This window comes from Polypterus senegalus, chromosome 3 (assembly GCF_016835505.1).
Source record: "Polypterus senegalus isolate Bchr_013 chromosome 3, ASM1683550v1, whole genome shotgun sequence".
In the NCBI taxonomy this organism is placed as follows: Eukaryota; Metazoa; Chordata; class Cladistia; order Polypteriformes; family Polypteridae; genus Polypterus; species Polypterus senegalus.
Genome location: NC_053156.1, coordinates 184756568 through 184776573, shown reverse-complemented (window position 1 = coordinate 184776573; position 20006 = coordinate 184756568). Strand labels below are relative to the sequence as shown.

Genomic DNA, 20006 nt, shown 5'->3' with positions numbered 1-20006 from the left:
TCTATCAATGTGCCTAATGCTGTGGCAAGCTGACAAAAGAATTTGTCTGTGACATGGAAAAACCTGGAGTCATAAAGTAAAGATTAGATAGATATTTTAATTTCGTGTTATTATTAAATTCATAGATAGAACCGAAGAAAATGCTTCGCTTTTTATACCGCACTTTCGGAAGGGCTTTTAGAAGGGAGCACACGTTCTCCGGAGAGAGGACTGGGAAGTGTGGGGAGGCCGGCCGTCAGGTGCTGCCTCACCGGGGACCGAGGCAGGCCCTTAAGGCCAGCAGGGTACGGATAGGAACGTGTTTGGGCTTGTCCAGGGCCAAGTCAGCAACCTGCCTAGACTTGTTGAGGGCCAACCTTGGGCATGTCTGGGCATGTCGAGGTAAAGGCAGCAACATGCCTGGGCTTGTCCTGGGGAGAAGGGGGCTGGGAAGTGGGTGGGGGCAGTGGTGGGTTCAGGGAGGGGCAGACATCCATCAAACTGCCCTTGACAGTTTCCTGGGGCTAACAGGTGGGGTGGTAGTCGGTTGAAGGAGGGGGCAGATATCCATCAAACTGCCCTTGACAGTTTCCTTAACCAATCAGGTGCAGGGGCGAGTTCAAGGAGGGGGCAGATATACATCAAACTGCCCTTTACAGTTTCCTTAATCAATCAGATGCAGGGGCGGGTTCAAGGAGGGGCTGGGTCACGTGGAATGGTGTGGGGCTTACAGGGCGTGACTTCCGGTATCACGTCATAATGGGGCGGGGCTTAAGTCATTAATCGTTTTGATTGACAGTTTGACAGAAGCCACATGCCAAATACTACTATGATCGATGTAAAGCACAATAAGCAGCTCACCAGCAGCAATAAGCCAGCAGATGATACGACTGCAACTCCTTAGCGTGCATTCAGCCCCTCCCCCCCTTCACAACCCGAGCAGCAGAGACATGAAGTGGCAAAAGGATAGCTGCTGTACAAGCATTTAAATGATCGACGTGCAGTGTGACAGCAGAAAGACAGCAGATGACTCGACAGCATCAAATTAGCATGTGTTCAGCTGCACACTTTTGACAACACAAGCAGTGTTATACGTCCTGTGAGAAAGATTTAACCACATCCGGTGCTGGAAATAACAGACAAGTATTGTTTTTACAAAAGTTTTAAAGTAAAAGTGAAAATAATGCATATGTAACAATTCCCATGAAAATACCACTCTCTTTAAATTGTATATCCGGGAATGAGCGAAGCCCCCATGTTTTCTATAACTTTGTGATGGCCAGTGTGCTTTTCTGTGCTGTGTTCTCATTACATAACTACAAGAAAGGCACACAGAGTTAACAAGCTAATTAAAAGGGCTAGCTCAGTTATGATGCACTCTGGACCCGCAGGTGATCGTAGCAAAAGAGGGAATAAAACCAAAACTGAGAACAATTATAAACAATGCTGCACATCCCCTCTCTGACACACTAACACCAAGTACTTTGAGCAAACGAATTATTCAGCAGTAGTGTGTCAAGAAACTCTGCTTGGGCTCCTTTATAGCAACAGCAATACTTCTGCATAATGCCTTACTGGGACTGTGACAGTCAAGTCAGAACAATTCTTTCTTTTTGACTTTATCTTACTTTGTAGTAATCTCAGTGTGTGTTCAGATCAAAGTTTTTGTGTATTATAATTACATACTTATTTATCTACAGCATCTATTTATTTATTTAAAGAGCTTCTGTAAAAAGACAAATTTGTCCCTGGGAACAAATAAAAATTATATCCAACTATCTATGTTTTAAATTGGGGTGTCGAACTCCAGTCCTGGAGGGCTGCAGTGGCTACAGGTTTTCATTCTAACCATCTTCTTAATTAGTGACCAGTTTTTGATGCTAATTAACTTCTTAGGCTTAGCTTTAATTAGCTTGACTCAGGCCCCTTAGTTGTTTTTTCCTTAATTAGCAGCCGGACAGTAATGAGACATAAAACAAGCAGGACATGACCAGCTCATCTGTACCCATCAAACAAAATCTGAAAATAAAGATGAAGGTCTCAGTAAGGTTGATCCCTCAGGTTACCAAAACATTTTAGGAGTTCTTAGAAAAAAAACAGGGCGGCACGGTGGCGCAGTGGTAGTGCTGCTGCCTCGCAGTTAGGAGACCCGGGTTTGCTTCTCGGGTCCTCCCTGCGTGGAGTTTGCATGTTCTCCAAGTGTCTGCGTGGGTTTCTTCCCGCAGTCCAAAGACATGCTGGTTAGGTGGATTGGTGATTCTAAATTGGCCCTGGTGTGTTTGTGTGTGTTCTGCGGTGGGTTGGCACCCTGCCCGGGATTGGTTCCTGCCTTGTGCCCTGTGTTGGCTGGGATTGGCTCCAGCATACACCAATGACACTGTGTTCAGATTCAGCGGGTTGGAAAATGGATAGAAAAAAAACAGAATATCAACAGTTTTGGAAATGTCTTCTGTGGCAAAAAGAGAGCAGCAACAAGCCATAGAATTGAATAACGGGTTTAATTAACAGCAAGAATCAGCTTCTCATTAAGGAACTGGTTGGAGTCTGAAATTGCAATTTAGCTGGTCATCTGTTGACTCGTTTCATGTCTCATTTCTGTTTGGCTGTCATTTAATACTTAAGACTTAATACTTAAAAACAGGGCTATTAAAATAGAGGGAAAGGAAATTAATTAGCAGTGAAAACTGGGCACTGATTAGGAAAAGGGTTAGAAAGAAAACCTGCACCCACTGCGGCCCTCCATGCCTGGAGTTTGACACCTGTGTTTTAGATTATTACGCTTCTTTAAGATACAATGACGACTCAGTTTTAGTGTTTTAGTAGAGGCAAGCAGATTTCACTTTAAAACCTCTTGGCATTTCATGGAATCCATGATGCCACATATCCTAACAAGGCTCCCAGGGCATTTGGATGAGAATCAGCTCTATAACATCACAAAGTCACCATCATACTTGACATCATAGATCAGGTTTTATCAGTATGGCCATCCTTTATTTTACACCAAATTCATATTGAGTGTTTGTTGCCAAAAAGTTCAATTTTCACTTAGCCTAACTACAGAAAACATTTCCATTTAAAAGGCCAGTAGTATTTGTGGTTAAATGACAGGAAAGGTTTTTTTTTTTTCTGGAATGCCTTCTAAATAATATTTTGGCATGGAAATGGCAACTGATGGTAGTTTTTGAGAACTAGCGACCCCAAGATGGTACTTCATTTGTGTATTTTTCCAACAGTGATCTTTGGGATTTTATTTTACTTCTCTTACCATTCTGCTCACTGTGGAAAATTAACTTGGGTCATCTTCCAGGCAAGTTGATAACTCTCCCAGTTGATCTGAACTCTTTAATTATTATGCTAAGTGTAGATATAGGCACTTTCAGGCAAGTAGAATTTTTTTATAACCATTGTTCGACTTATGAACGTCAATACATTTTACACTCATTTGAATTATGTGTTCTCTTATTGTTCCCACTCATCTTTGCCAGGGGTGGCAGTAATTGTGGAGGGAACTGTATATTGTGTTCTTCCACAGGGCTATAAAGAGTCCATTCAAAGAAAAACAGAAGCAGCTAAGCTCATTCTCACCTTAAGATTATACATTAAGTTGGTTAAACTTTTTACTGTCTCCAATCATCATCTCTAAAGGCAGAATTTTCACACCCAGTCTCATCTTTTTTCCATTTATGTGCCCTGGCTTTGTACTTGCCTTTCCCTTTTATATATTTTTTCGTTTTCACTTCCACACCTCATGAAGTCCATACAGCTGAAAATGTTGTGTCTTTCACTTTGTGTTCTTTAGAGTGTAGAAATACCATTTTAACCTTCATCCCACATATCTTAGGGACCAGAAAGGAAGGACAGGCATCCTAGCTGGAATAAAGGAAGGCTTCATGCCCGCCCAGGAAGGCATAGTGGAAGGAGCAGGCAAACGGGCTCACAAGGAGCAGTTCATTCCCTCACGAGGCAAATGACAGTGTTCCTCAAGGCTGAACAAGTTTAAAACACCTGCATGACGGCATGGGATTTGGAGTCCAGAAATGCAACCCTGTCAGGATCTTTGGGGACTGCCACAGGGCGGTGTTGAGGGAAGACTTCCCTGGTTTTCAGACAACATAGGCAGAGGACTGGAAGCAGTTCCATTGTCTATTTTAAAAGAAATTCTGCTGCCTTACTTAACTCGACTCAGAGTCGGGAGGCAGTGGGCAACGCTTTTGGAGGAAGGAGGTGGATTGCGAATGGTTTATTTTGCTGGTGGTATGTAGAAGGTGTTTTGTCAAATAAAAATTATTTGAACCTGGAATTGTATTGGGTATTGCTGTGTCATGGCTGTGAAAAATTATTTGGCTCCTTAAGATAATGCATGACTTTGTGCATTACCAGTTTAAGTTGGTAAGGCACTGCCACGAGAATGGAGGGCTGTCTCAGTGGATGTGCAGTGCAAAACATGGCGGGTTGAGCACACACAGAGCCTATATAATTACCAGTAGGAGCTCCCTGATAGGTGCTCAATTTCACATGCCAGTATTCTCACAGCCTGCCTGTCACAAGCAGTTTGAAGAGCAGCGTGCCTGGAAGAAAAGCTGGCATGTGGAAATGGAGTAGTGAATAAGAGATGGGGATCCTGTATTTTAAGTAAATAAAGTTTACTTGTTGAAGCAAAGGCAACCAGCATGCTTGAGCTCAGCATAGTTGTTGATTGTCTGTAGTGCTTGCACATGCGATTGACAGGGGATCGATTTTAAATACAAAGTTATCCAGGGCGTGTTGTAGTGCAGTGTCAAAAAGTATGACCTGTTAAAAGGGGGGAGCCAAGGATAAAATGGTGGAAGCTAGAAAAGGAATACTACAAGGTAGATTCTAGTTTGAAAAGGGTTACAAAGCAATCTCTTAAACTTTGTGAATCCAATGAACCATTGTGAGGGCCAGCATCTACAAATGGAGAAAACTTGGAACAGTGGTAAATCTGCTCAAGATTGGCTGCCCTAGCAAAATAACTCTTAAGAGTGCATACAATACTTATTCGAGAAGTCGCAGAAGGACCCAGACAAACATCTAAGGAGCTGCAGGACTCTCTCATCTCAGCTACTGTCATTGTTCGTGATTCCACCATTAGAAAAACACAAGATGAAAATGATATCCATGGGAGAGTTGCAAAGCGAGCATGTACGCCAGGTCACTATTAAGGAGTGGATGTGCAGTTGATGCACAGCTACAAATACTTGGGAGTTCACATTAATGACAATCAAAGGCTAGATTAGTCTCATAACACAGAGGAACTATATAAGAAACATCAGACTTTTTTATGAGGCAGTGTGCCTTTAATGTTGGAAGTGACATCCTTTAAATGTTCTACATCTCTGTGAAGGCCAGTGCAAATTTCTACACCGTCGTGTGCTGGGTCAGTAACATCGCTTAAAGAGAGGTGCACAGAACCAAAAAACTGATTAAAAAGGCTTAGTTATGGGGCACACTCTGGACCCCTGGAGGTAGCAGCGCAGAAAAAAAATGAAAACAAAATAGACTGCCATTATGAACAATGCTGAGTATCCTCTCTCTGACACACTAGTGCTTACAGTCAATAAATTATTCAGCAAAAGTGAATGAATGCAACGAAACAGATGCTCCTTCATATACTGTACATATGACAAAGTGCCTTTAAAATGCTTCACTGTGACAGTGAATTTTTACCTTTAATCAAGATAGATGTTTTCTGTCTTTTTAGTAATTTTGGTGTGTCTTTGAGAGGGCTGACACTGTTTGTTATATTACAATTTATTTATTATACTTTTGTTAAAAAAAGCTATATTTCCTTTTTGGGAAAAATAAAGTGTGCTATCTAGTTCAGGTTTGCAAGGTCTGAAGTTGGCCAGGAACCAGTTCTTAATAGAATTCCAGTCAACTTCAGAGCACCAATTTAAAACTAGCTTTTTTGCATGTACATCTTTGCTTGGGTTTTAGACACAGGGAAAGTTGTTGTAATTACACACATACTGGAGAGGGAAAACACTTCAAACATCCTAATAATTGGCATTGACAAAATAGTGCTATTTATTTAATGCAGTTGTTATAGAAGTTCTCTATGTTGCAATGGGATCTTGAGTGGTGGAAATCATTGATGTGAACTAAGAATGCAGCAAACATGCAAAACAGATCAGTGACTAATCTTTTCGTAATTTCTGATTACCACACCTTAATCCATAAGATCATGATGACCTTATAGCCATAATTTAAAAATTAATGATCCCAATTCAATAACATCACTAAACAAAAGAAGAGAGGACTACAAATAGTACTTGGAAAAAATTGTATTTCCACAGTACCAACCTTAATAAAAGACAAGTGTCTGTGTGTATGTCAGGTTGCTATGCCCCCTTCATTCCAACAGATGGTGCATCACAAAAATTTATAGCAATAGAATGCATTGCATTGATCATTCCAACAGATGGCACTTCACAAACATTTACACTGCTTTTATCTATCTCACACCAAATAGCATATAACAAGAGACATGTGCACTTAATTTGTCATTCTAAAAGACAGCAGATTCCAAATGTTTACAGTAATGCATTTTATTTCTACAACTATTTGTCCAGTCTGTTGGGATAACAAATGCAGTATGTTTTACTGCTACATGCATTACAAAATGCATTCCAATTAATACTGAGGTTTATGTCGATTGCTTACATTTCAATCGGTCTTAAATGGATAGCACAGTAAAGTACCATATTACACACAAGTCTGGATGATTCAGTAGGTTCCCTAACAAAAATAACAAATATACTTTTCTGCCTTTGGAATTTAAACCCAACATTTAAAGCAAACAATTTGAAAAATAAACCCTGAAAACATCAGTTTATTTCAGCAAATTAAAGCACTTTCATTTATTTTGTTATTATACAGCATAAATTAGGTACAGTATGCCTTTTCATCATTAACACCATATTAAATAAGCTCTTGTATGTATCAGAATATGGAAAAAATTCTTTAAACGTTATGATTAAATTTGACATTTTAATGGTTATTTATTGTTTTCATGTAAATTTAGCATCACATAATATTCTCATACACGATTTAATTCAGTGGGTTTAAGAATATTATTACTTATACTTACAACATTAGCAGACGAAAATTTTAATATTGTCCCAAAGTGGATAATTAAATTTATCACACTGTAAAATATTTACACTAACACAGGAAACTGAAATGAAAGCATTAGGAAAATTTTACTAAAGAAATCAAATTTAAAAAACACCCAAATTTATTTCAACAAAATTGTTTCAAGGAATGAAAAATGAGCAGAAGTGGGCTACTGTAACAAATACATGTATCAATGGTATATACAATTTTTCCATGCATACAAAATTACTTTATATGGTAATCTGGCAGAGAAAAAACACCCCTTTCATGATACTGCTGTTTTTATTGAAGCACACAATCATTTAGCAAAGTGTTTTCACCATGTATGGCCCTTCTAACTCATAACCAATCTTTCTGTAATAGTTGCGAGTTCCAACACCTAAAAAAGGGAGAGAAATAAAGCAGAATTATAAAAAGCATGTTCTCACAATCATACAGAAAATATTGCCAAGGCTTAATATAAAGACAATGATAACTAAATTCATTCATGACTTGATAAGTAATTTTGTGAAAAGATTGACTTACCTACACCAGGAGGTTATTGTCTAACTTACACAAAATAAAGTCTATATTTTTATTATCTCACAAATATGCATTAGTTTTTTCCAGCATCTCTATGTGAGTTTTAGATTATAAAATTAAATAAATTAAAAAAGAATTCCTATATTTTGTACAGATGGTGCAACAATAAAAACCTATTGTGTCATTTTAGGTGTATTTGAGTATAATATGAGACTCAACTACTGAGACAGGTGCATTCTGTCTGCATTAAACAAAGCAGGGACTGATTTTGTTGAAATTTTGCACACTAATTCTTCAGAGAAATATTGTAGAAACGGTTCTTTTTTTGTTGTGATACCTTGAACAGACTGTAATAAAATGAAGGTACAGATGTCCAGTTTAGTATTATGTGCTAAAGAGTTCACTGAAAAAAAACACTTTTACACAAAGTGACTTTGAGTCCAGATATCCTTTGAAATTCTGTTAGTGCATTAAGGACTACTGGTAAAGGTGTTTGTGGGTCTGATACATACAGAACCATATCATCTACGTATAATGATAGTTTTTGTTGAAGTCCTTCTCTGATAATACCCTTTTAAAAATGAATGGCTAATAGCTTAATAGCTAATAGCTTAATGGTGATTAACCCATGTCGAGTATCATGTTCTAGTTTGCCATAGTTTGAGATCATGTTGTTAATACAGGTAAAAGGCTTCTGGACTGATATAAAGTAATTTTATCCATGCACATATATTTGGGCCAAACCTAGATTTGAGCAATGTGATGAATAGGCAGTCTTATTCGACTCTGTCAAAGGAATTTTTCTACATTCAACGATGAAAAGATCTCTGATGTGTCAAATTTTATGGGGTAAGTATTATAACATTAAACAGATGCCGAACGCTTGAAGCTAAATGTCTGCTTTTAATAAATCTGGCTTGGTCATTTGATATTATAAAATGCAACAGACGGCTGCTGTCCTTTTCTGGCCGGGAGGCCAATATATTGGAAGGACCAGGGAACCAAATGTGCACAGGACACTGCCTTCCCCTGAGTGCTAGATGGCAGCTGATCTGGGTTGTAGTGGCACCTCAGAATTCTGCAGGGCCCCACGGGGGTTGTAGCTTGGCACAGCCCTTTTGGGTTCCATGGGGGCCGCCAGGGGGAGCTGCAGAGCCCTACTTGGGACTTCTGCCACACTGTAGTTGATGATCTACCCAGGTCTGGATTTAAAACACAATTAAAGTCTCCAGCCATTATAATTTTAGGAGTGTTCACACTGGGGATTGATGAAAAAATGTTATGGATGAAATATCTATCATCCAAACTAGCTGCATAAATATTAATCAAAATTACTTTACAGTGGAACCTTAGACTGTGAGTAACTTGGCTTGTGAGTGTTTTGCAAGATGAGCTACAATTTTGAATAAATTTTGACTAGATAAACGAGCGAGGTCTGACAATACGAGTTGTACGTATACGCTTTGTCTGCCAAGCGTCACGTGATCACAACTGAGTTGATGGTTCTTCTCTGTCTCACTGCAGGATTGTGGGTAATCATCTCCCATTCTCAGGCTCAGTCAGCATGCCTCACTCATATAGTCAATATCTGTATGAGGGTATACTGTTTACTATAGCATTATGACCATGTGCGTGTGTTGTAACGTGTGAGTCTCTGTCTTGCACCCCAAAACAAGAAACTAAGTCTCAGTACTTTAGCAACACAAGCTTTATTCAGCTTGAAACAGAAACAGCACGGTTACTTATTTTAGCGGGATCTGCCACTCTCTTATACACAGACACAGCAGTCAGGCAAGGTCAGGGTCAGGTTAGAGTACTGTGCCCTGCATTTATAATTTTCCTTGTATCACTCATCAACGGCAGGCACTTATAGCATGTCCGCAATCTTTTCGGATTCGCTTTAATGTCGACCTGCTACAGCGCTGGGAGCCTGCAGTTGCTTCGGAATGCTCTTCTGCTTGTCTTTCCGTTGGGTGGAATGTGGAATCCCAAAAGAGTTTAGAAACTCACACTCAACAGCCATGATTCTTTTCAAAGGTAAAGTGCAGATTAATATGTTTTATGTATTTTTACTTTAATTTGTATTAATCATTTTTATATGAATAGTTCTGGGTTGTGGAACGAATCATCTGAGATTCCATTATTTCTTATGAGGAAATTTGCTTTGATATACGAGTGCTTTAGATTACAAGCATGTTTCCAGAACGAATTATTTTCGCAATCCAAGGTTCCACTGTAGTTTTGAATAAATTGCCCATTACCATGAAAAAGTACCCCTTGGGATCAGATCCTACATCTGATGCTACAAAAGAGATTTTTATGTATTAAGATTTTCACACCTCTAGTTTTCTTTGTTAGAGTTAAAAATTTGTCCAATCCAATCTCTTTGCAATCAAAATGGTTTCTTACTTGATAAATAAGTGTCTTGTAAAATACTATCTTAGCATTTAGGCCTATTAGGTGGAAGAGTGTTTTTTTCTTTTTAGACCTTGATTGAGTCCTTTGAAATTCCAGCTTACAAAGTCCACTGTTTGATTGGGAAGACACCACTACTGAACTTTTGGGGATATTTTGTAATCTTAAATGAAAGTTGTGTGTTGTTTCATAAATCACCTTTAATCTTGATGTTATATTATTGTCAGGTATTATGGCTAAAGAGATTATTGTTATGGATAGATAAGAAGTACCTTGCTCTCTTCCTCTATCCGTCAAGTTGATTTTTCAAATATAGTCTTTTCTTTTAGTGTGAGAATCAACATCAAATATTTTTTTCCAAAATCCACAAAAAACGATTCATCACCTGTGCAATATCTCAGAAATATTACTGCCAAACTCAAAAGCTATCACTGTCTCATTCATCCCACTGATAATGGGATTAATAAAGTATCTATCTATTGAGCATCATAATATAAAAAATATATTAAGCATTGTATATAGTATGGGAGATGGAGACTTTGCACTGAGCCTTTTCACACATGATGGAGTGAAGAGTAGCAGCATTGAGTATCTACAGCAACATTTACTACCAGCTACTTAGTGAAAGGCATTTAAGATTCAGTTATTCACACAGGCTTCATACTTCCACAAATTGCTAGTCAACTTACAAACTTAGCATAAACTCCAAATCCTAAGACCTCAATGCGTCTTAAGCCACTCAAACCCTTTTAACAAAAGTTTTTTTGTAACTTTAAATTCTTTCACCAAGCAACATGGAATTGAACTTTAATAAAAATGACCAGCTTGTACAGCACAGTATTAAATTTTCTCTTTAATTATTCAAAATTCATCTTCTCTCTGATTAGTTTATTATTTATAGCATTTTTTTATGTGCCCTTTTTTAAGGATGCTCAAACTACAGAGATTAATTGTTTTTGAACATTATTTCTAAGGAAAACCTACACATTTTAATCTATATAGTTTAAAATGGTAATTCCTACACTCTAATGATTAAGCAAGTGTCCACTGTTTTAAAGATATATCTAACACAAGAATATAACGTTACTTCTGACTAGGAAAAATAAGTGTTAAATGTTTTTAGGTGTTATAAAGTTAGATACAGTACTTAATTTTATCATCTAACCACAGGTTAAGTTCAAAAGGACAACTACAAGGTAACTTCAACACTTCAAGAATTTCTCAAATACTCAGTTTGGCTGGGCTTTTTTCTTATTATTTAAGTAGTTAAGTCCACCTTTGTCAAGTCCAAGACTGCAAGTAGTTGAGATCGAGACCAAGTCAAAACTAAGTGCAAACAAAAGTGAGACCGTCTGAGACGAAGTACAAAATCAAGCATAAAATAGAATTTAACTAGTTGTAGCCCAAATTTGCTAGTTCTCTGATGGTGCAAATAAGACTTAGCTCTACTGAACCCCTGCAGATTCACTTTAGACAAGGAACTAAAGCATGGAAAGGAGTAATGAGCATGAGTAAGAGTGTACATAATAGGACACTAAAGTGTGGTGGTGAACACAGCTCTAATTCCAAATAAAGAAATGTGATCATACTTTAAATTATAGAAAATAACAAATATCAATGTTTTTAAAAGTTAACGGTTTAAAAGTATTTTTATAGCTTGATGTTTGAAACTAAAATTATGTATTTAAACTGATAATTTTGTGTTTGTACTCAATCAAAAACAGAATAAAATAACTGTATAGGGTCAAACTAGGAAAAAATATTTCAAGTATTATATTTTTTTTTACCTAGCATTACACTGAACACTCTCTAGCAATATCTAATAATATGTAACCCACAACTTCAAGAAGGATGTTATGCTACATTGAAATAAAAGTTAAATTAAGAAAAAGTCCAGACTCAGAATTGTAAAATGACCTGAAGGGGGGGTCATCATTAAAAAAAAGAATTAAAGCAATACTATTAACTGAATGCAAGCAGTCATCAAAATCTTGAGATGACTGATGCCAAAAGGAGAATTGTTCTGAATCAGAAAGGGTAATGACATTAATTTCTGAGAACTTACACTGAAGCTGTTAGATTGACTGTTGGATCTGAGATCTTGGACACTGCATATAACCACAGATAATGTATTTGTAATGTGAAGATAAGGTACACAATGGCAAAGTGACACACTTAAACTTACTTTCACTATTTCCCTGAAACTGAGGAGAAAAAAGAGCAGGATCAAACAAATTAACAGATTGTCTCAAATCATAAAAAAAAAAATGCTGCATATGAAGGAAAGTGGGTGTGGGTGTGGGTGTTAATGTACTCTTAGATCTGTGGTATCTGGGGTGAACTTCTATAAGCTGATGGTAAGGCTGTCCTACTGGCATTGCAAGCAATCTTTACTTCCATTAGGGAGTTGGCCGTCATCCCAATTGATTGGAAAACAGGACTTATTATCCCTGTCTGTAAAGGGAAGGGTGGTCACCAGGATTGTGGACAACACTGCTCTTGGAGCTGAGTAAGGTCCTTGCTAGTGTCATCCTCAATAGGATCCATGATAATTTTTTCACCTATCAGTGACCGGAGTAGTCTGGTTTTAAGCCTAAGATGTCTACCATCGACTGCAACCTGGCACTGAGGATTCTCATTGAGCACAAACATGAGTATCGGCAGAGCTTTTCGCAGCTCTCAATTTTTGTAAAGTGTTTCACTCAGTTGATTGAGCTGCCCTGTGAGACATTGTGAGACTTTGCAGGATACCCCCGAAGTTGCTGGATATCATGGCCAGCCTCTACACTAGTACTGTGAGTGCTGTGCAGAGTAGAGGCAGAACCTCTGTATTTTTCCCATTTGATTCTCGGGTTCATCAGGGGTGTGTTCTTGCTCCTACTCCATTCAATTCTTGCACGTACTGGGTGTTGGGCAGGGTCGTGGGGTCCAGAGGATGTGGAGCCTCTGTTGGTGAAGAATGATTCACTAATCTTGATATTGCAGACGATGTTGTGATTTTCACGTCGTTAAAGGAGGATCTGATGTGTGCTCTTGAGGGACAGAGCTATGAGTCTGAGTGTCTGGGCTTGCGAGGGTCCTGGATAAGAACCAAGACCCAAGCCTTTAATGACCTCTTGGGCACAACCATCAGCATTGTGTGTCTGTGGAAAGAATGTCAGCCATGTTGGGAGGTTTACTTACTTCTGCATTGACATTCATGTCTCTGGTGACTCTTCCTATGAAGTCAGATTCAAATGTTTAGAGTCCTGGTGCTTCCTGTTTTAAATTTTGGTTGTGAGACATGGATGCTCTCCAGTAGCCTGAGATGAAGACTGGACTTCTTCGGTAGTGTGTCTCTTGAAAAATCCTTGTGTCCCGCTGGTTTGACTTTGTGTCTAATGAACGGTTGCTCATAGAGTTCTGAAGGATACACATTATCTGCATTGTGAAGAAGCGTCTATAACAGCACTACTCTCATGTGGTGTGATTCGATGTGTGGTGGGTGCAACAATACACTGTACCAGTACATCCTCCCCAACTTCACCTGAGATGAATTTATATGATAATTAAGTGGTCATAGAGAAGGCTTGGAAAAAGTTTTAAGTCTCCACAGGAAAGTTGTAAGGGGAAGAAAATGCAGTAAATACAAAGGCTTCAGAAGGCATTTTATATTGTGTTATGTTGCACCCTTATTTTTTCCTTGTATAAAATAGCACTTATATAACTTATATAACAAATAACTTCAAAAACCAAACACAACAAGACAAAAAAAAAATGTAACCCCCATCCGAATCATCAAGATGCTTCTACACTTTGTTTGGAGTCCACCTGTGGTTAATCCAATTGATTGTGCATGAATAGAACAGGCACATACCGGTGTATAGTAGGTGCCACATTTCACAATGTATAACAGAGAAAATATCAAACCATGTGGTAGAAAGGGACAGGATTGTGTTGAGGCACAGATCTGAAGGAAGACTACAAGAAATTTCTGCAGCATTGAATATTCCCAACAGTACAGTGGTCCCCATAATTCTTACATGAGCCATGATTATTCCTGAGCTGGCTGCCTGGCTAAACTGACCTGGGCCTTGGTAAGAGAGGTGACCAAGAATCCAATGGTCACTTTGACTGACCTTCACAGAAACCTTATGGAAATGAAAGAAATTTCCAGAAGGACAATCACCATTGCAGTAATTTGTGCTATATGACAGAGTGGTCAGATGACACATTAAAGGCCACTTGGAGTTTGCAAAATGGCACCTAAAAAGGATTGTCAGCCTATGAGAATCATGATTCTTTGGTCTGATGAAATGAAGATGAATCGTTTGGCTAAATTCTAAGCATCACTTATGGAGTAAACCAGGCACTTTCATCAACTGTGCAATACAATTCCAGCAGTGTAGCATTGTTTTTCAGCACCAGTTAATGGGAGACCAGGCAAGGTGGAGAAAAAGCTGAATGGTGCAAAGTACAGATATACCTGTTTCAGGGTATTCTGGACCCCTGTGGCATTACACATTTAATTTGTTAGCATGCCCTTGACAATCAAACAAACTGTAGGAATATAAATAAATAAATCAAGGTAAATAATATTCAATCTGGCTTTTATATAAGCAACATATAAAAGTTTCTTATGTAAAGACTATCACAATTAAAAATCACAGGACTTTGCATGATACGTTGGCAAGCTCTGTAAGCCGTGCTGTTTCGTTGAAGGACAGGTGTGGGGCAGACTGACTGGCAGGATGACATCGGACATCTTACTGCATCCAAATGGTTGCATCTTTTGCCTTTACACCTGGTATAGCTGCATTGTTCTTATATGTGAGTGGGCGTTTCTTGCGGGGAGGGCTTCTGTTCTCTTTCTTTGATGAAGAACCCTCATCCTCAACTAAACCTCATGGTCAAATAATTTTAATGGTGGTTAATAACTAAAGATTCAAGAATATTTGTCATATTTTTTGGTCTTGTCCGTTGTGAGAGATGGACGTGTAAAGCGGAGCACCACTAGTAGCGGTGTTATTTTTCATATTATCTGCTTAATATCCTGAGATATCCTTTATTTATCCAACCTGACAGGCACTACGACAGTATATGCAAGCATTTATAAACATGGCCAACAAGAAAGGGGTTCAGAAAGAAACGAAAACTAAAGCTACATCCAAGCTCAGATCAGTAAGCCCAAGTTTAAGGTCCGGCCTTTCAGAGACTGACCTTGATCAGATGGGCGAAAGCCCAGACTCCTCGGGACCACGGTCCGCTACATCATCACCGGCTGACAGCAAAATGGGGGGCGAATGTACGAGCGTGAGTGACGCAGGTTACAATAGCTCGCTGATTGGAGAAGATCACCTGAAACTGGAAAAGGCCTCGTAGTCCGCGGTTTCAACTACTCCACGTGAGCCGGGAACACCGGCTACAATAGAGCCTGCCACCTCACCTACGGCGCATGAAAGCAGAATTGATCTGTCTGAACTGAAGGTGATGATCGCTGAGCTCATGCAAGAGATAAAGAAAGATGTAAAGAAAAGCGAGAAGGTAAATGATAAGGCAAGGGAAAAGGCAAATGAGAAGCTGCGACTGGAGCTACAACAGGTACTGGGTAAATTTGAAGAGCACATTCAGGAAACCTCGTTTAAACTGAGCACACTTGCTGATCAACTGGAGGATGTCAAGGAGACATTCACAACACGGATTGAAACAGCCGAAAATCTAGCTGCCAGTGCTGAAGAAAAAGCAACAACTGCCAACTCTGAATGCAAAAAACTCGGAGACAGACTTGCTGCTTTGGAAGATGGAAGCAGAAGGAGTAATATTACAATCAAAGGGCTGCCTGAGAATCGAGAAAGTCCAAACCCAGTGAAATTCGCAGCTAAACTATTTTCTAAAATAATTGGAAAGGACTTTAAATCAGATACAGAGACAGCGGCAGCTTATCGCATACGTGGATCAAATACCTCTAAACTTAGGACTTTAATTGTCCGCTTTGAGAGATTACGATTTAACTTAACTTAATGTAATGGCACTTCCCAGACATAAACAAGAGATTATATTTGTAAATAACCACATTACTATTTTTCCTGATTTCTCACCCTCAACAGCTGCTAAACATGCAGCTTTTTACAACATTAAACAGGGAAAGCCGATATCAGATAAAGCCTCTTGTATCCTGCCAAACTGAAAATGGATATTCAAGACAAATATCACATCTTCTCCTCCACAGAGGTGACAGAAAAGGAATTAAGAAAGCTAATCCCGTAGCTTTTGGAAATACGATAGTGACTCGCATCCTGTCATGGTATGGCAAGAAGATATTACCTTCTGTCTGATCTGCTTGCAATGATACGGGTACCATAATTATACATCCTTTTTCCTTCTCTGCCACTTTTTGTTTATGTTGTAATTACAATTACACGCGTATGTGTGGAAAAAAATTGAAGTAGTTCTTTCATTTTTTTTTAGTCTAAAGGAGACTGTTTAACATCATACTCTTGGTTTATTGTTATTGTTATTATTGCATTAGGGCTTACTATGCTTATCCAGGGCCTCTTTTTAACACCATTCCATGGGTTTACTGTCTTAATATTTCAAGACTGCTGAAGATTATATTTTATGCTTATAAGTATTTAGACTTTATTGGCAATAGATATCTCTACTTTTTAATCCTCTAACGCCATTGCTGGGGGGCTTGTTTTGTTTTTCGACATGATCTGTCTCTAGGTATGTCAGAGGACTGGGACTTTGTGAAGTGGAGTCCAGCCTCATGTGCGGAGGCAAAAGGGGGTGAGAAAGAGAGCAAGCTATATCTAATCTATCCTTTTAATCCTTATAATTATAACTTCCAATGTAACAATAAGCTGCATGGCAATAACATGGGAAAATTGGAAATTAAGGTTAAAGCTGTCTTACTTCCAAGTTAAGACTACAAAATTACATCAAAAATTCAGAATCAATGTCTCCTTGATAGGACAGTTAACTTCATGAGCTGGAATGTTCAAGGCCAGAATCACAAATTAAAGAGAAAGTAGTAGTCTCTCACCTAACAGGTTTAACACTAGAATTACCAGAGCCTACGAAAAAACTCGTAATTCCGTCCCACCTTAAACTGCTTCTTAAATCCCTTCACACCTCTCCCAGCCCTTTGTCTTCTAAATGTGCTGATAAAGAGAAGCCGGCTATTCCATCCCCCCACCAATTTAGAACGTGCACGAACTTCTCTCAGCTCATGCCTTGATTGAGTATCTGGGAGTGAATTGGAGTTTTAGAGTGGAAATAATAGATCGTTGTTTGGAACACACGCATTTCATGTCTATTCCGTTTCTACAGTAATCTGTGTCAACACATTGTTAAAACAGAAACTTTTTTTATATTCTAGTAGTAGATGACAAAATGTAGGCATAAACTATATAATGTATGAAGCCTGAAGTCCAAATAGCAAAGAAACATTTTCACAAGAATAACACAATTGCACTTTTATTCAAACATATAACTGCAGAAAGAAAAAGCCGCCTTAACATGCGACATTGACACCAGTTTACTATAACTGACTCCGTGGTTCAATAGATACAGCCCCCGCTTGGGAATCAAGGGGTCACGGGTTCGATCCTGCGCCCCTCCCTTTTGAGAAGTAAACTGTTCTTAGTCTTACTGTTTTAGAATAAAAACATACATTTGATTTCAGTCTGTAACAGCCGGTGCAATTTATGATCTTTGTAAAGGTTAGCTTTTTTTTTTTATTCACTTTTCACTCTCTCAGTCGCGTTCAGAATCAATCCATACAACCCCATCTGACACGGCTGTTTTCACTAAAGGCGCTATAGCTCTGCAGTGTACCACGATGCATACTAACGCCCCCCCCGGTTCTGACACACAAGCGCTGGCGAAGCTGCCTTCTTCGTATCTCACCGTCACTTGCTTTTCTTTTTATTCAGTTTTATTGAGTGTTCCTGCCAGTCCCGCATGTTGCTGTATGCTTTTCTTTTGTACTCCAGGACATGCAGAGGAAAGAATGGTAAAGACCAGTAACCGGCTATATGCAATCATCAGACACTCCCCATCTGCCCGTGTCGTTCAAACACAGGAACATATATTGGTGTAAAAGTATAACAAAAGTGCACTTTTATTCAAGTGCACTTTTTCCATCGCCTTTTCCTGTAAGAAGCAGTGTACACACTTCTCTCTATGCTGTGGTTTCTATTACACACCTGAAAGAAAGACAATATATGTGAAAATATAATCGCACTAATGCAATATTATTTGAAAGCGAACAGCGTCAGATCGGTGTGAATTTATGCAGGAACTGGAAATTCTCTGATGCGGGACCTTCCCCCAGGGAAGAAAGTACAGTGTCAGGTGCTCATTCAGTGTAATAGAAACCATAGCACAGAGAGGTGTGTACACGGCAACAAGTACACGTGTCGTAAATGTAGGAAGGACGGTCCTTGGGTGTGTGGGAACTGTTAATATTTGAATGTGATGATTTTATATAGCACGGAATGAAAATCTTCACTTCTTAGCATTGCACCATGCAAGATGTCGTATCAATCGCCTACTGTATCTTGCTTTCTTTTTCTTGGTTATACAGGTAGTTTTGAATAAAAGTGCACTTGTTTTGTTTGCGAAATGAAGTGTCTGCGTGCACTTTTGTGGCATTACGTGTGTATTTTTGAGCATGCCCGTTTGAGCAGTATAAAAAGTATTGAAAAGTATAACAAAACAACGGGCAGATGGAGAGTGTCTGATGATTGCATATAGCGCCGAACTTACTGCTCTTTACTATTCTCTCCTCTGCGTGCCCTGGAGTACAAAAGAAACAGAATACAGCGCGCTATAGCTCTGTGCTGTACCACGATGCATACTAACGCCCCCCAATCCCCCACCCCCGGTTCTGACACACAGACGCTGGCGCTGTGCTGATGATTGCATATAGCGCAGAAGTTGGTCTTTACCATTCTTTCTTCTGCATGTCCTGGGGTGCAAAAGAAAAAGCATACAGCAACATGCGGGGACTGGCAGGAACACTCAATAAAACTGAATAAAAAGAAAATCAAGTGACGGTGAGATACGAAGAAGGCAGCTTCACCAGCGTCTGTGTGTCAGAACCTTGGGCGTTAGTATGCATCGTGGTACAGCACAGAGCTATAGCGCGTCTGTATTCTGTTTCTTTTGTACTCCAGGGCACGCAGAGGAGAGAATAGTAAAGAGCAGTAAGTTCGCGCTATATGCAATCATCAGACACTCCCATCTGCCCGTTGTTTTGTTATACTTTTCAATACTTTTATACTGCTCAAACGGGCATGCTCAAAAAATACACGTGTAATGCCACGAAAAGTGCACGCAGACACTTAATTTCGCAAACAAAACAAGTGCACTTTTATTCAAAACTACCTGTATAACCGAAGAAAAAAGAAAGCAAGATACAGTAGGCGATTGATACGACATCTTGCATGGTGCAATGCTAAGAAGTGAAGATTTTCATTCCGTGCTATATAAAATCATCACATTCAAATATTAACAGTTCCCACACACCCAAGGACCGTCCTTCCTACATTTACGACCGTGTACTTGTTGCCGTGTACACACCTCTCTGTGCTATGGTTTCTATTACACTGAATGAGCACCTGACACTGTACTTTCTTCCCTGGGGGAAGGTCCCGCATCAGAGAATTTCCAGTTCCTGCATAAATTCACACCGATCTGACGCTGTTCGTTTTCAAATAATATTGCATTAGTGCGATTATATTTTCACATATATTGTCTTTCTTTCAGGTGTGTAATAGAAACCACAGCATAGAGAGAAGTGTGTACACTGCTTCTTACAGGAAAAGGCGATGGAAAAAGTGCACTTGAATAAAAGTGCACTTTTGTTATACTTTTACACCAATATATGTTCCTGTGTTTGAACGACACGGGCAGATGGGGAGTGTCTGATGATTGCATATAGCGCCGAAGTTACTGGTCTTTACCAT

General features: G+C 39.1%; 1 protein-coding gene across 1 annotated transcript in view; it reads right to left on the bottom strand.

The window, feature by feature from the left end:
* Positions 1-6816: 6816 nt before the first annotated feature.
* Positions 6817-20006, bottom strand: part of elp3 (elongator acetyltransferase complex subunit 3) — a 412219-nt gene continuing 399029 nt past the window's right edge. Inside the window, exon 15 of the mRNA XM_039748296.1 lies at positions 6817-7495. Within this exon, the coding sequence (XP_039604230.1) occupies positions 7419-7495 (77 nt within the window). The 3' untranslated portion in view covers positions 6817-7418. The remainder of the gene's footprint in view (positions 7496-20006) is intronic.